We start from the raw sequence: 14,101 nt of genomic DNA on the forward strand, positions 1-14,101 counted from the left end.
AATTGGTTCCCCCTTTAAACCCCACCCTCTCTTCTTTCGTTTTTAAAGGAATCTCTCTGTTAACATGCATACACACGTGCACATGCACACACAGATACATATATATATAACTAGTGTCAATGAGCTGAGCCAGTAAGCCAGCGCCTAGGACGAGAGAATGACGGGCTTACCTTGGGAAAGGCACTGGTTGGCCAAGGCGACCTGACCCGAGTGCAGATAGAGATTGAGCCTCGTGAAGATTCCCACCAGGGAAGGGATGGTAATGAAGCAGTAGGCAACGCAGGCCTAGGAGAGAGGGGAGAGTCCCAGCGGGTCACATCTGCCATGCTACCCATCCCGTCTTTTCAAACAAAAATGATGACAGCAGCTAGCGCCCCAATTTCAGCCCCGATACCTCTGCTGTACCTGACCCTTGGGATGATGGGGAGGGTAAGGTAAGGAGACACTACCTAAGATCACAAATCAGGAGCCTTGGTGGCGCAGTGAGTAATATGTTGAGCTGCTAAGTGCAAAGTCAAGAGTTCAAATTCACCAGCTGCTCTGTGGGAGAAAGATGAAGCTTTCTATCCCTATAAAGATTTATAGTCTCACCGACTCTCAGAACCCTATGGCTATGAGTCAGTTAACTTCATGGCAATGAGAATATTAACACATGTTTAAATCAATTACCTAAAAATATGGAGGAGGAAACGAGTATTAAAAAGTGTTTGAGGGAATTGACTTTGAGGAACGGGGCATGAAGTGAGGACAGGCAGGGCTAGGACGCTTATTCTTCACTGCAATCCTTTTGGTATGGTTTCTTCTGTTAAAAATATTGCTTTGAAAAAAAATATTGCTTTGATACAATTTGAGTAGGAGACTCAAGAAGTTTAATCCACCATTCCCCAAACTCTGATAAAGAAGTTTTTCCAGATTACAGGCCCAAGCTATATGGAAAACTCAACTAAGACACACAAACGCAAGGTGGGTCAGAAAGTATTGCTACCGCATGCGTGTGTATGCATGTACGGGTGTGTGTTTTCCAATGCATTCCTGCACATGTTGATTCCAAGCGAAAGGTGTTTAAACACATCTCTGTGCCCAGTGGACGACTGCAGACAAGCGCTCTCAGGAAAACACTTGTCTTCGTCTTGTTAGGGTGTCTTTGACAAAAAAAAGTCCCATCCACATTGGCTTCTGAGGGGCTCTGTTGGACCAGTGAGCTTCAAGACGCGGGGGTCAGCTCAGAAGATTAGGGTGACTGCGTCCAGGATTCCCAAGGGACACCTGTGATAGATTTCCTCAAAGGGCGCAGGACAATCATGAGGGCTGACGAGGAAACCGTTTTTAGGAAACCCGAAAAGTACACCCAGGAGAACAGGGCCCAGCAAAGTTGTGGGAGAAACATTTGTCCATCTTGACCATGCCACCTGCTCACTCAGCCAGAGCTGTCCTGGAGAATGTCCGTGGGAAACCTTCCCCATCCACCCTTCACAGCCCTGCCCTTGTCCCTTCAGGCTTCTTTCTATTCCCCAAATTCAAAGGATATTTTTAAAAGGGACATGATTTGAGTCCTGCAAGGATATCAAAACCACAATTTTGATGTAGTGCACATCAAAGAGCCCAGAATTCACTGAGGGAGGGATTGCAGCGATGGAAACACCACCTTCGGAAGTGTACAGACCCATGTGAGGAAACAATAGCTTCAGTTTTGTTTAATAAAGACTTCTATGAGTTTTGGGCCTTTTTTTTTAACTTACCCTCATACAAGTCTACCTCTCAACCCCTCCTCCTAACAACTATTAAAATCCAGATCCGCTTGGTGGCCTCTTTAAAAACAATCGAGAACATTGGTTAGCCCGCAGATACTCAAGGAAAAATTAATCTGAAAACCAATACTAGATCACCTTTATCACGACCCACTTGTGTTTCTGCAGGAATAGCAACTGCGCTAAGCCACTCGCTGGAGCTCCAAGCCTAAGGGTCCTTTCTTAGCGGACGTACCCGGACAAAGGCAGCCGTCTTCCTGGAATGATTTCCCTTCATCACTTTCCTTGTTTCCATTGCCAGTCGGTTCACACTCTGCATCCGTTTAAAAAACAACACAGAAAGAAAACGTCACTGAAACGATGGTCGTCCCCAGAGGTCTGTCTGTACATTAACCACACGCACAGGGATGGGGACAATCTGATTGAGGACAAGGCTGGTTAGCAGTGAACCATGAAATGTCAGCAGACGCCTGGGCCCTGATCCACTCTCAGCATGCAACCTCTCCAGGAGAGCAGAGGAAAGGCTCTCGGGGGGCAGTCATGCCCATTAGCCAACATCAAGCACAACCATCTTCTGGTTTAATGAGTAGCCAAGGTTCACTTACTCTGTTTCCAGAAATCCCACACACTAAGCTATCTTGAAAACAAAACAAAACATCCAACTCCGACAGCGGGCCAAGCTAGCCTGTGCAGCTACCAGTAACGAGAGGGAAGCACAGCTACAGCACTGCCTCATGGGCACCCGGTGCTGTTCTCACAGGTTGCAGCTCTACTTCCTGCTGACCTTCAGGGGTCTAACGTCAGTAATGCTGCTGAGGGGTCATCAACGAGCAAATACATTCAATGGCCTTTTTCCCTATGAAGCCATTGAGAAACCTCAGGGAACTTGCCCAGATAGGAAAAGTCTAGGTGTATGGTTGTCACCCTGCACACCAAAGGGCCAGAGGGTGAGAGTAAACCTACAGGAGCACAGCAGGGGGAGGGGCACAGCAGTACATGTGTGTGCAACAAACATGGCACGGGTACTGGGGTGAGGTAGTGCGCTGAAGCCACACTGGACTGAATTCTATTTGCTGCAGTGGAATCATGTCTTAAAGCTGGGTTTTGGACAGGTGCTGAGATAAAAGGCAGACTAGTGAGGAACAAGAAATGCGGGCTGTGGTGTCTAATCCAGTCGGAAGGTACACAGGTACTTCTTGTGTACTTCTTCAACACCCTCCCTCCCCCACCGAGCCCCATTACCATCGAGCCAATTCCATCTCACAGTGGCACCATTTAGGGTTTCCAAGGCTTTGCCAATCTTTATGGGAGTGGCCCACCTCACTGTCTCCCACAGAGGACAACACAGTAACTGTGATCATTTAAGAGTAAAATGAAAATAGAATTTTTCTTTCAATCTAGGTATATAGTTTTTCAAATGGCTTACAAGTTGTAGGATAAATTTTGAAACTGATTGTGGTAGCAATTGTACAATACTGCTTGATGTGATTAAACTATGGAATGATCTGATATTTGTATTAACTCCCAATAAAATGGTTTGGAGGGAAATAAAATTATGGATTCACTTGAAATAAGAATGTGAGGGATTGGAATATTTTACATACTTTATTTACATATCTATGAATACACATGTATATATGTATGTGTACAAATACACGTTCATTACAAAATAACTATTTTCATATCTGGAAGTGAAGATTTTAGTTTACTTTTTGTTGATTTTCAAGACATTTTTATTTATTCTTATTTTTTGGAGAAAGATTTTTAGTGTTCACTATCGACCTACATCTAACCTCTATTTTCTATATTTAAATAAATCATTATGAGAAAAGTACAATTTAACCTTGGTCAGCAGAAACCAGAATAAAAAAGCTGTGGGGCATAAAAACTTAAATTCTAACCTAGTTAACAGACAGGCTGTCATTTGTTGCATTAGGACTGGGTGTGGACAGGCTGTGAAAAGTTACTGAGAGCCTGTGATCTGAGAAAGTTTGGGACTCCCTGGTTGAGACAACAAAAGACGACATCAGTGTGATAGTTAACGTTTTTTTGTCAACTTGGTCAGGCCAGCATTCTGTTAGCTGTAGTAATCCTCCCATGATGAGATCTACCATAATATAATCCTTGGGGGTACAGTCTGCTCACAATATAAGTGGACACCGTGGAAAAGCTTGCTTGCTTTTTGCTGTGTCTGGATCCAATATCTGGCTCATCACCTGACTTCTGGTTCTCTAGACTTGAGGCAACTGCCTGTGGTGGCACCTGCTAATCCCAAGAATTGTCAATAGCACACCATCTTACTTGCCAACCTTGGATTCATTCGCCTCGGAAGTCAGAAGCCTGCCGATTTTGGGTTCATCAGCCCCTCATTATGAGTCAAGAGGAGCCTCCAGCCCAGTGGATCTCAATCTTCCTAACGCCGTGACCCTTTAATACAGTTCCTCATGTTGTGGTGACCCCACCCCCAATATAACATTATTTTCATTGCTACTTCATCACTGTCATTTTGCTACTGTTATGAATCAGGCAACCTCTGTGAAAGGGTCGGTCGACCCCCAAAGGGGTCACGATCCACAGGTTGAGAAACGCTGCGCCATTCTGATAGCTACAGACTTGGACCTCTGACTCTACAACCGTCTGAGCCACTTTCTTGATAACAACTTCTCTGTACAGAGGCTGACGCTTCACTGGAGAGCCCAACCTAGGGCCGTATTTCTAGAACTCATTTTGCAGCAGAAGTCCCTTAAGTGTTTGGACATAGATTGATAAAAGAACCATCCAAAGACATAAAGAAAGTTGTAGAGATGATTAACCTTTGAGAAATCACCCTTCAGACCCCGGGGAACAGTATTACAGGCTCAAATTAAGATCAATGCGTGGCCTGTGAATGATCAATACATATCTGTTGAGAGAATTAATGAGGGGGAAAAAAATCTTACATGAATCAACTGCACCAGAACAGGTTCCAGATTGCAAAACATTGACCTGGCTTCGACATAAAAACTGAGCTGCTGTTCAAAATCTCGGCCGAAGGAAACCTAGAAGTGGGGAGAAAGATTTTAGAAAAGGTCAGTGTCATTTCTACGCTCTGAACACACACTTGAAAGGGTGTATCTGGAGCCCCGAGGCAAATGCCAAGAGGCTCATTTCCCAAGAATTCCATGAGTGGAACATGTTGAAGTGGAAAGGGAGCCCCAGTTTAAAGGACACACACACACACACACACAGGTTCGGCCTAAAGAGGCTCTGCATTACTCCCTGCCCCACGTAATAGAAATATTACTATTTCATCTTGTTGACGTGCGCACTGAACTACAATATTCAAAGGCCAAAAGGTAAAGCCATCTCAAACGTAAACAGGACTTGCCAGCTTTTGAGAGAGCCATGGGGGAACATGATGAGGTTTAGCTTGTCGGCTCTGGCCTGTGCACCAAACATACATTTGGCTAGTGGGAGCCGCATGTCAGAGGTGCTTCCCCAGGAAAAGTCACTGTTCTGCATCCTGATGGGTATTCTTGGCAACTTACTTGGTGGCTGCCAGAGCCATGGACCCATATTTCTCTCCCTTTAAAACTCTCCTCTTGTTTCTTCAAATTTATGAGCAGGACAAACGTTATGGCTGTATCTGTCAGCTTTGTCCAGGGAAGGCTCAAAATGCCATTCCCATGAGAGCAATAAGATTTCCCATTTTATTTCCTTGTATTCTTTCCCACTATAACTCACCGACTCTCAGACAAAGCCAGATAAAGGGCAAATACCACGTGGTCGGTACATAAATCAAGGGCAGAGGAGTCACCCAGTAAAATCTAGGTACATTTCCCAGTGAGGGAACTGAAAGGTTCACCCTGGAGTCTCATCAACATTGCTTATTTTCTCCCCAAAGTCAGGAGGGCAGTTATAATCAGCCCCAAGTGGTGAACCTGTTACTTTCCAAGTGATCTTGGCACTTTGCTTCTGGCGCACTTTGACCCGACATTCCTATTGAAACAGAAGACACTGGGCACATTGGTCTTTGGGCCTCCGTACACCAAGAATGAAGGCAAAGCTCATATGGTCTAGGATGGGGCCGGGCATCATATCCAAAAGCGGCCACAAAAATCCTTCCCTCTCTGCTTGTCACTTTGCAATGTCCCCTAGCCACTCTTCTCATCGAGGCGTGGTGTCTACTTTCTGATCACCCCCGACCCCCCCGGCCACCCCAATGGGGTTGGCCTTAACTTGGCGTTAACCAACAGAACACAGCACAGTCATTGATAGAGTTTAAGCCTCAGCTCATTTTCGCCCCCTTGGAAGCCAGCATCACACAAAAGGTTCAGCTGGTGAATGATGAGATCGGGAAGGAAGTGGCTAACCGAGGGCAGGATGATACACCCAGCCAACAGCTAGGCTCTGCGGCTTCCTGGAGCCTGCCTCTTACCTCCTGAGTTAACACTACTAGGGGCACAAACTTGCCCAGAAAATCCACAGATCTGTAAGAATTCAAAATACTTTTAAGTCACTAAGTTTTGAGGTGAGCTGTTACACAGCAATAGATAACAGATGGGGTGTAGACATCTGGTGTTACCCACCCAGAATCTTTTCAGTACCCAGATCAACACGCAGAACACAAGATTCAGGTAGAACAGATGTAAATGTCTCCCAGGTCTCCCTGGCCCATGACCCAACTTAATCCAAAGAGGCCCAACCCTGGATTTTGTTAGAGCACCCTTTATTGGTCTGAAGAGTGGGGAGGATGCCCAGAGAGAAGAAACCTCCCGGCACTCGCATCTGAAAGGGAGTCAAAGGCAAAGACAGACAGATCACAGTGATCTCGCTGAAGACCTCGCGTCCAGCTGTTGCTCACGAGAGTTAGATCCGGGACTTTCTGGTTGCAGGAGGCAGTATGTCATCCCTCCGGTCCCTTTGGGTTTTTCAAAGCCAGTTTGTCTTGGCTCTCTTTGTCCCCTGAAAGTCCTGGCTAATGTACAAAGCTTCCTAATTTCATCTGACCTCAAAAATGAAAAGCACCATGGAAGATACAGTTAACTGCTTTCACCGGAATAAGGATAAACAATTACATCACATCCCCAAGGGCATGAAGACTTCTTCCCCAATACTCACCATTTTTATAAATCCATTAATCAAATATGCCAGCATTCTTTTCTCATCCTCAAGAGTGAGTGCACTGAAATCAATATGCGTACATAATTAACACTGAGGTAATACACAGATTTCTATAGAGAAAATACATTAAGAGGAAAGCAATTTAATAGGTAAGGACATTTTGTATCTTCTAAGTATTAAAAAATCTCCAAAGGCAAGTATATTTTGCTTTTGATAAAAATTTGTACAGTGATACAGTGATTTGAAATAATATAACTTGGGTTTATTTCTCATTTCCACAAATCTGTAAAGATATCAGTCTCAAGAGATTCATTATCTACGAGAGTAAGTCAAAAAGGATTGCTATGGGGATTCCAGTTCACACACACACGAGTTTATTTCCAACAAAAGGTGTTAAACAGGTCTTTGGACCAGTGGCTAGATGCAGACAAGTTCTCTCAGTAATATGTACTATGTAAGTAATCTTAGTCTCTCTTTGAGGTGCCTTCAAACAACAAAAAGGGGTGGTGGTAGTGGTGGAATATTTTTGTGCATTGAAATAAATACTTTTGAAGTCAAAGCTAATATAAAAATGTTTAATGAAACCCAAATGACAGCTTCCCAAATCATTGACACTTTGCAACACGTTTATGAGAATGCTACTACACACAACACATCAATGTTTAGAAAGGTCCAGTGTTTAAGGAAGGGCGGCAAGACCTCAAAGAAGACCCAAAAGAGGGAAGACTCAGCCTTGATGAGTGAAGAAACTGTGACTAGTATTCAGAAAGTGGTAGAGAAAGACCTTGATTCAATAGTACTTTAGTTGGGATTTCACATGGTTTACATTTCCAATTTTGAGGGAACACCTTGGCCTCAGCAAGCTTTCAGCTGAATGGTGCTCCAATCAGCTGGCTCAAACACTGCGTGGACTCGCTGCTGTGGAGTCACAGCCACTGCCTCACCGCAACCGCACTGGGCAGAGCAGCACTGCCCCTGCAAGTTTCCGAGACTGTTACTTTACGGGAATAGAAAGCCTTGGCTTCCTCTCAAGGAGATGCTGGTGGCTTCAAACTGCCAATCTTGCAGATCACAGCCCAACATGCATAACATCACTATGCCACCAGGGTTTCAGAGCTAGCTCTATGAGTTGATCTTTTAAGCAAGATTGAAGCTACTGAAGATGACTTTATGGAATGAATTGTAACCAGGGACGAGTGTTGGATGTACCACTATAACCCAGAAAACATGATCCAATCAAATCAGTAGCATCCAAAAAAAAAAAAAAATCAGTAACATCCAAGAAGATCTGCTGGGCCCATTGAATTCAGGGGAGAGATGTTGGCTTAGAAGGTGATAGTGACTATTTGGGGGGATCCTGAAGGGGTAATCTTGATTTAGTTTGAAGGACATGAGGAAATCACAGGAGCTTATCACAAAGACATTTTGAGAAGCTTTGACACTACTGTACTCGTGAGTTTCTCTGAGAAAGTTTTTCTATCACAACAATGCATCTTCTAAAGGCAGCAAGAAGTGTGCTATGAGAATTTCAATGGCAACTCTTACACCATCTACTTTACAGCCCTTATTTGGCCCCTTCACACTCCTTTTTGCTCCCCAAACTCAAGAAACAGTTCATAGGAACCCTCACTATCTTAGTCCCTTGAGGACGCCAAAAATACTGTTTGGACGTGATTTAAATCAAAAAGCATACGATTTTTTGCAGGGAAGGATTAGAGAAATGGAACCCCGACCTTCAGAAGTATATAGACTTAGATAGCAGATGTGTGAAGAAACAAAAGCTTCACATTTTAGTGTTTTTATTTAATGAAGGGTTCTATCATTCTGTACCAGTACTTTCTGACTTTTGACTTACCCTCGTATCAACCAGGAGAAAAGGCACCTCCCTCTTCTTTGAAATTTAGACAGCCAAGTATCAGCTCACATTTTTAATTTAATAAATATTTTGTTCAATATTTTATTATAGAAAATTTCAAAACCACTTTCAAATGTGCAGTGACGGTGAAAGAGCTTGCCAGTGAACAACCATATACCCACCGCGATGATTCCATAATATTTGCTTTACAGCTATTTCCCTCTTTCCATCTATCAATTCTCATTTTTAAGATGCACTGCAAAGTGAATTGTAGAAGGCTATATGCATTTATACTTCATAAACAATTTAACACAAACATAAATAAGAAAATGTCCAGTCCTTACAGTTTTGATTATAAGAGTAGAGGCCTACAAGATAGTTCTTCAGATTTTAAGATTGCCAAAAAAACCCCAAACAGGAATGAAGGCTTTTGTTTGTCCCAAGATGGGGAACAAAGATTGCAACTGAAAAGTGCCTTCCACAAGGCAAAGTCTTCTTCATGCTCTGAGACTAGATTTCTAGTCTTTTTTATCGCCAGTGATAGGATAGCCCTATGACAATATGGCGAATGAGATGTGAGCTCAAAGGATACATGTCTGCAGGTCTTATGGGTCAAAGAAAAGTGCTGCCTTCCCTGCTCATCAGCTGGAATACGGACGTGCTCTAGAGAAGTCAGTCTCCACCATGCAGACAAGGATAACACCCCAGAGAGACGGCAGAGCAGTGAGACAAATCAAACTTGAGCCCCAGGACAGTGTTCTGACACGGAATAAACTCCCTAGTTATCCACACTTTTATACAAGAAAGAAATAAACCTGTTTTTTCGTTATTTGTCTCTGTCACAGAAGTCAGACTAGTGCTCTACAAACACAAGTGCCTTCCCAAATGTCGTATGTGCTTTTAGTTCTATTTTTGTGCAACTCAAGTCTACCAGTTCTACTTATTCTAAAAAGTCTTCATATTTTTTATTTTTGTAACTACCCACAAATTTGAAAGCACTAAGAGTCATGAAATAAATGATGCTAGTTTTTAAAAAGACAATTAATCTTATTGACATTTGTCGTACTCCAAAATAATTTTCTCCATTTTTAGAACAATTTCTAGGAAATTGGTGTTGTACTCCTTGGAGCCTAAAATTACAGCCATAAAGAAGCAGAAATTGCCATAAACAGTCAGATGGAAGGTTGGGAAACAACTAGGAAGCAAAGAAGTCATAATTTGACCTCTGACCACATATAAGGCCTGTGGTTAAGTCTGGGCTTCAAGTACACTACGTAAATAAAGTCCTGCAACTATGGAACCCGGGCAATTTTATTAAAGTTTCCAATAACTGGCTAATCACGAGTTAAAATTAAAGCACCATGTCACTCAGTGAGTGAGCACATTACTAAGCTATCTGCGGCTCTCAGAAGCCTCTGGCAGACGTGAAGTTTGAGTTGACTTGGATGAACTCTAGCCTTATCTTCCAACAGAAATCTCTGTATAAAAACAAGTGCCATTACCTTTTCTCCAGACTGTATCCTCTGCCTCCCCCCTCTCTTGAACCTGTCATTACTGTCTTCGTTAGCTGCAATCGTAATAGACCCAATAAAGAGCTATTCTTCACAATGCCAGTTCAGAGTACAAATTCCCTGGTGAAATCTAACTCAGGTTGGGAGGAGACCTAACCCAGGATATGGCTTACTTCACAGAGTCATGCATGGTCTTACACACGTGCAAGAGGGCGTTCAGAATGACAGGATCCTTGGTGGCCTCGTGGTGATGCCTAAGAAACAGTTAAAGAAAATGGTCAAGCTATATGCCCACAGAGCAATAAAAGCATGATTTTATTCTCATCGACTACTGGCATTTGAGGAGCAAAAAAACATTCTTGTTGGCATTGAGCATGGTCCACTTCACTAATTCACCAGTCTGCTAACTACAAGGTGGGTGGTTCAAACTCACCAGCTGCTCCTTGGGAAAAGATGAGGCTGTCTGCCCCATAAAGATCTCTAGCCTCAGAAACCACATATAGGGCTGCTATGAGTCAGAATCCACTTGATGGCTGCGGGTCTTGGTTCACTTGTTCCTCTTTATAGAAACGTTTCCTTTTTGACACTGCTGTAGAGTTGATTGGACTCATAAAGACCGTAGGGTCTGGGCTCCTACTGAACTGTAGCCCCAATCCAAGAACACTTCGTTCTAATAACATGGCCTACTCGATGCTCACCTTCAGGAAAGGATCACTGAAGGGTGCTACCGCAAAGTGTGGTGAAGAAAGCAGATGGTGCCTGCTATCAATCGGAAGAGTGTCTGGGGTCTTAAAGGTTTGTATTCAAACAAGCAGCCATCTTAGCAAGGAGTCAACTCAGCCCACACGCAAGAAGCACACCGGCTTGTGTGATCCAAAGATGACAAATGAAAAATTCGAATATGGAGAAGGGAAAAGTATCAGCGCTAAAATTATGAACACTCAATTTGTAGAAGGCTAGAGGGGGCAGTGGGCACTTAAAACCCAACAGTTGATAGGGGAAACAGTATATGGTCACAGTGAGCAGATGGCAGGTCCACTCTAGCCACAAGCAAGAGTCTCGAACAGCCTTGCTGCCGGGCAGAGACCACTGTAACCTTGAATATGCTGAATCGAATCGATACTTGGCCAGATGAGCTCTCTATAGACCCCGCCTGAGTGGGTTCTAGGTGCAAGTATCTCTTGCTGGTTCCATGACAGAAATTTCTTCCCTGGCTTTTGGAATGTTGTTCTTTTGCACTCATGAGTTGAATTTTGGTCTTTATATTATTATTACTTTATCCTTACTACCTTATTTCGAACTTGGTTTTTATTGTTTCTGTTGGGTTTCCCAGTTTGTGAGCCACAGGAGGAGTGGATGCACAGTGATAATAACTGATACAGGGGTTGATTGGGGATGCAGGGGTGGGAAGTGGGTGATAGGGAAGGAAGGGGATTTCAGGAGTGGGAAAGAAAGAAGGGAGTGGGAAGGGAGTATAAGAACTGACTGTAATTGCACAACTCATTTAACCATGGTGGGGGGTGTTGTAAAATTAATATGGTAATGATCATACAAATCCCCTTGATATGGTTGAACAGTTGAACTACCAAAGTATACGCTATGTAAATTATGTGCCAATAAAACTGTGGGGGGCGGGGGGGGAAAAGACCCTAGGGACAGAGGCGAATGTTCCCATGAACCTTCTGTATAACGAGTGATCATACATTGACTGATCAAAAGATCTGACAAGGGCCTCGGCAATCCAGGCTCCCGCTGAATCGGTCACCCTTACTTGATAAAGGCTTCCATGATGCATTTGCAGACTTCCACCCGCACACTCTCTTTTTGGAACATGTCCAGAAATGGCAGGAATTTTTCCTGGAAAGAGAAAAGCACTCTAACTATACTGGACACACGCTAGGGGAAGGGATCTGCAGGACACCTTTTCTTGGGTGGTCAAGGACGCAGATCAGGTGCTCGTCTCAGAGCCGGTTCAATGGGACTTATCAGAAAGCAATGAAAGACGGGAATGTTCAGCTTTGCTTGGTTTAACTATTGGGATTCAAACAACACATGGGCTGTGACAATACGAAAGGAAACCAGCACCAGAGATGAAGGAAGTCAGGGAAAGGCAGGGATGATGCTTTCTATGGAACATCCGGGCCACGGGCTGCCCCCAGATGCACGGGAGATATGCAGCTTTTGAAGGAAGTATAGGAACTTTGTCAGACACAGAGACAATGACTAGTTCAAGGTAGCGCATGACTCCAAGGTTAGCTTGCATGATAAAAAGCAAGCACCATGTGAAAATCGGCGTGGACTAAGAAATGAGTGGAGAAAATCTAATTTGATACGAGGTTTGAAAAGTTCAACAGGTACAGACACCCCATTAAAAAAAAAAATCAAACCAAACCCATTGCCATCAAGTCAATTCTGACTCCCAGTAACTCCAGAGGGCAGGAGAGCTGCCCCAGGGGGGGTTGCAAAGCTGTTATTTTTAGGGAAGTAGAACCCAGGCTTTTCTCTCACAGAGCAGCTCTGGGGACAAAGGACCAACCTCTTGGGTTAGCAGTCAAGTGCTTTAAAAACAGCCTCCAGGCCTCCTTTGACACCGCATTACCAAGCCACTAGCAGTGAGCTGATGCTCATTACAGGGCAAAGTGGAGCTGCCCCTTTGGGTTTCCCAGGTTGTAACTCTTTTGGGGACTGACAGCCAGACTGTTTTCCCATGGGACAGCCCGTGGGTTCAAACGGCTGACCTGGTATTGGCAGTCCAACGCCTAACCCACTCACTCTATGCCCCCATGCCTCCTACAGATAGTCAATGAAATGAAAAGATTTTTCTTTCAATTGTCATGTATAATTTTTTTCAAATGGCTGTTTAAGTTGTTGGGACCTAAATATTAATTTTTTAGACCTGAATGATTTATAGAAAAGCAAGATATTTGACCTAGGAGCTCGTGGAAAATTAAGTGAGGCAATCACAGGGTTCTGAGAACTGAGAACATTTCGGGAGGCAAATTTCCAAAGACAATCAAGAAATGTTACTTACCACTGAGAAAAGAACTGAGAAATCCTGGAAGTGGGCTATAACTTTCTTAATTATTGACTGCAGCTGAAAAACAAAATTTATATGCATATTTTATTCTATAAAACTTAAGATTTTCCAAAAAAAATTCTCCCATAATTTTCAGTTACAATTAATTATACTACAGTCAGTCATGATCAGTTAAGGAACAGAAATTTTTGTCTTGAGATCATCTTCATCTACTTGTGCAGAAACAAACTCTTATCCTTTACCTTTGTTTGCTCACCTGTTAAATGGAGGCCACGAAGTGCCTAGCTCATTAGGTCTTGGGAGGATTGCTGCATCTTTTTCAAATAACGTGCCCACGTAAATAATGTGCCCACATGCATAACACGAGGAGAAATGCACTAACACAGGGCCGAGCCCTCAGCAAGCTCCCTATGAATGTCAGCTAATATTATGATTATTAGTACTCTATGAGTCAACAAACTTCTTCTATAGAGGCCATTCAGCCTGTCACCATTACTCAGCTCTGCTCTGGAGAGAAATTGGCCATACCTAGACATGAAATGTGCGTGTGTTCCAATAAAGCTTTATTGGCAAAAACAGGTGGGAGGTGGCAATGGCCCACAGGTCAAAGTTTCCCTATTCTGGCCCAATGTGAGCTCATGCTGCTTGATTTCTTCAGCCCTAGACCAGGTTTGCCAGCAGGTCAGAGGCCACAGCAGCACAGGCCAGTCTGTGCAGTCTGCTTAGATACGAGTGCCCACTCTCCGTTACCCTGAGACCCACGCAGTCCCGGCAAAGAGATGACAGGACTCTGGCTGAGGAGAATAAGGAGGACATTTTTGAAATAAAATATAAGCCTCTTCCCCTG

At 43.6% G+C, this 14,101-nt stretch overlaps 1 protein-coding gene across 1 annotated transcript in view; it reads right to left on the reverse strand.

Moving 5' to 3' along the window:
- The window catches only part of VPS35L (VPS35 endosomal protein sorting factor like), a 121,981-nt gene that overhangs the window by 38,050 nt on the left and 69,830 nt on the right, over positions 1 to 14,101 (reverse strand). The window contains exons 20-26 of the mRNA XM_004706087.2: positions 13,249 to 13,311; positions 11,989 to 12,074; positions 10,391 to 10,471; positions 6,849 to 6,912; positions 4,688 to 4,786; positions 1,984 to 2,061; positions 171 to 285 (exon numbers count right to left, since the gene is read on the reverse strand). Coding sequence (XP_004706144.1) covers positions 171 to 285; positions 1,984 to 2,061; positions 4,688 to 4,786; positions 6,849 to 6,912; positions 10,391 to 10,471; positions 11,989 to 12,074; positions 13,249 to 13,311 — 586 coding nt within the window. The remainder of the gene's footprint in view (positions 1 to 170; positions 286 to 1,983; positions 2,062 to 4,687; positions 4,787 to 6,848; positions 6,913 to 10,390; positions 10,472 to 11,988; positions 12,075 to 13,248; positions 13,312 to 14,101) is intronic.

This window comes from Echinops telfairi, unplaced genomic scaffold, assembly GCF_000313985.2.
Source record: "Echinops telfairi isolate 266 unplaced genomic scaffold, ASM31398v2 ScPeMD7_5;HRSCAF=22, whole genome shotgun sequence".
NCBI lineage: Eukaryota > Metazoa > Chordata > Mammalia > Afrosoricida > Tenrecidae > Echinops > Echinops telfairi.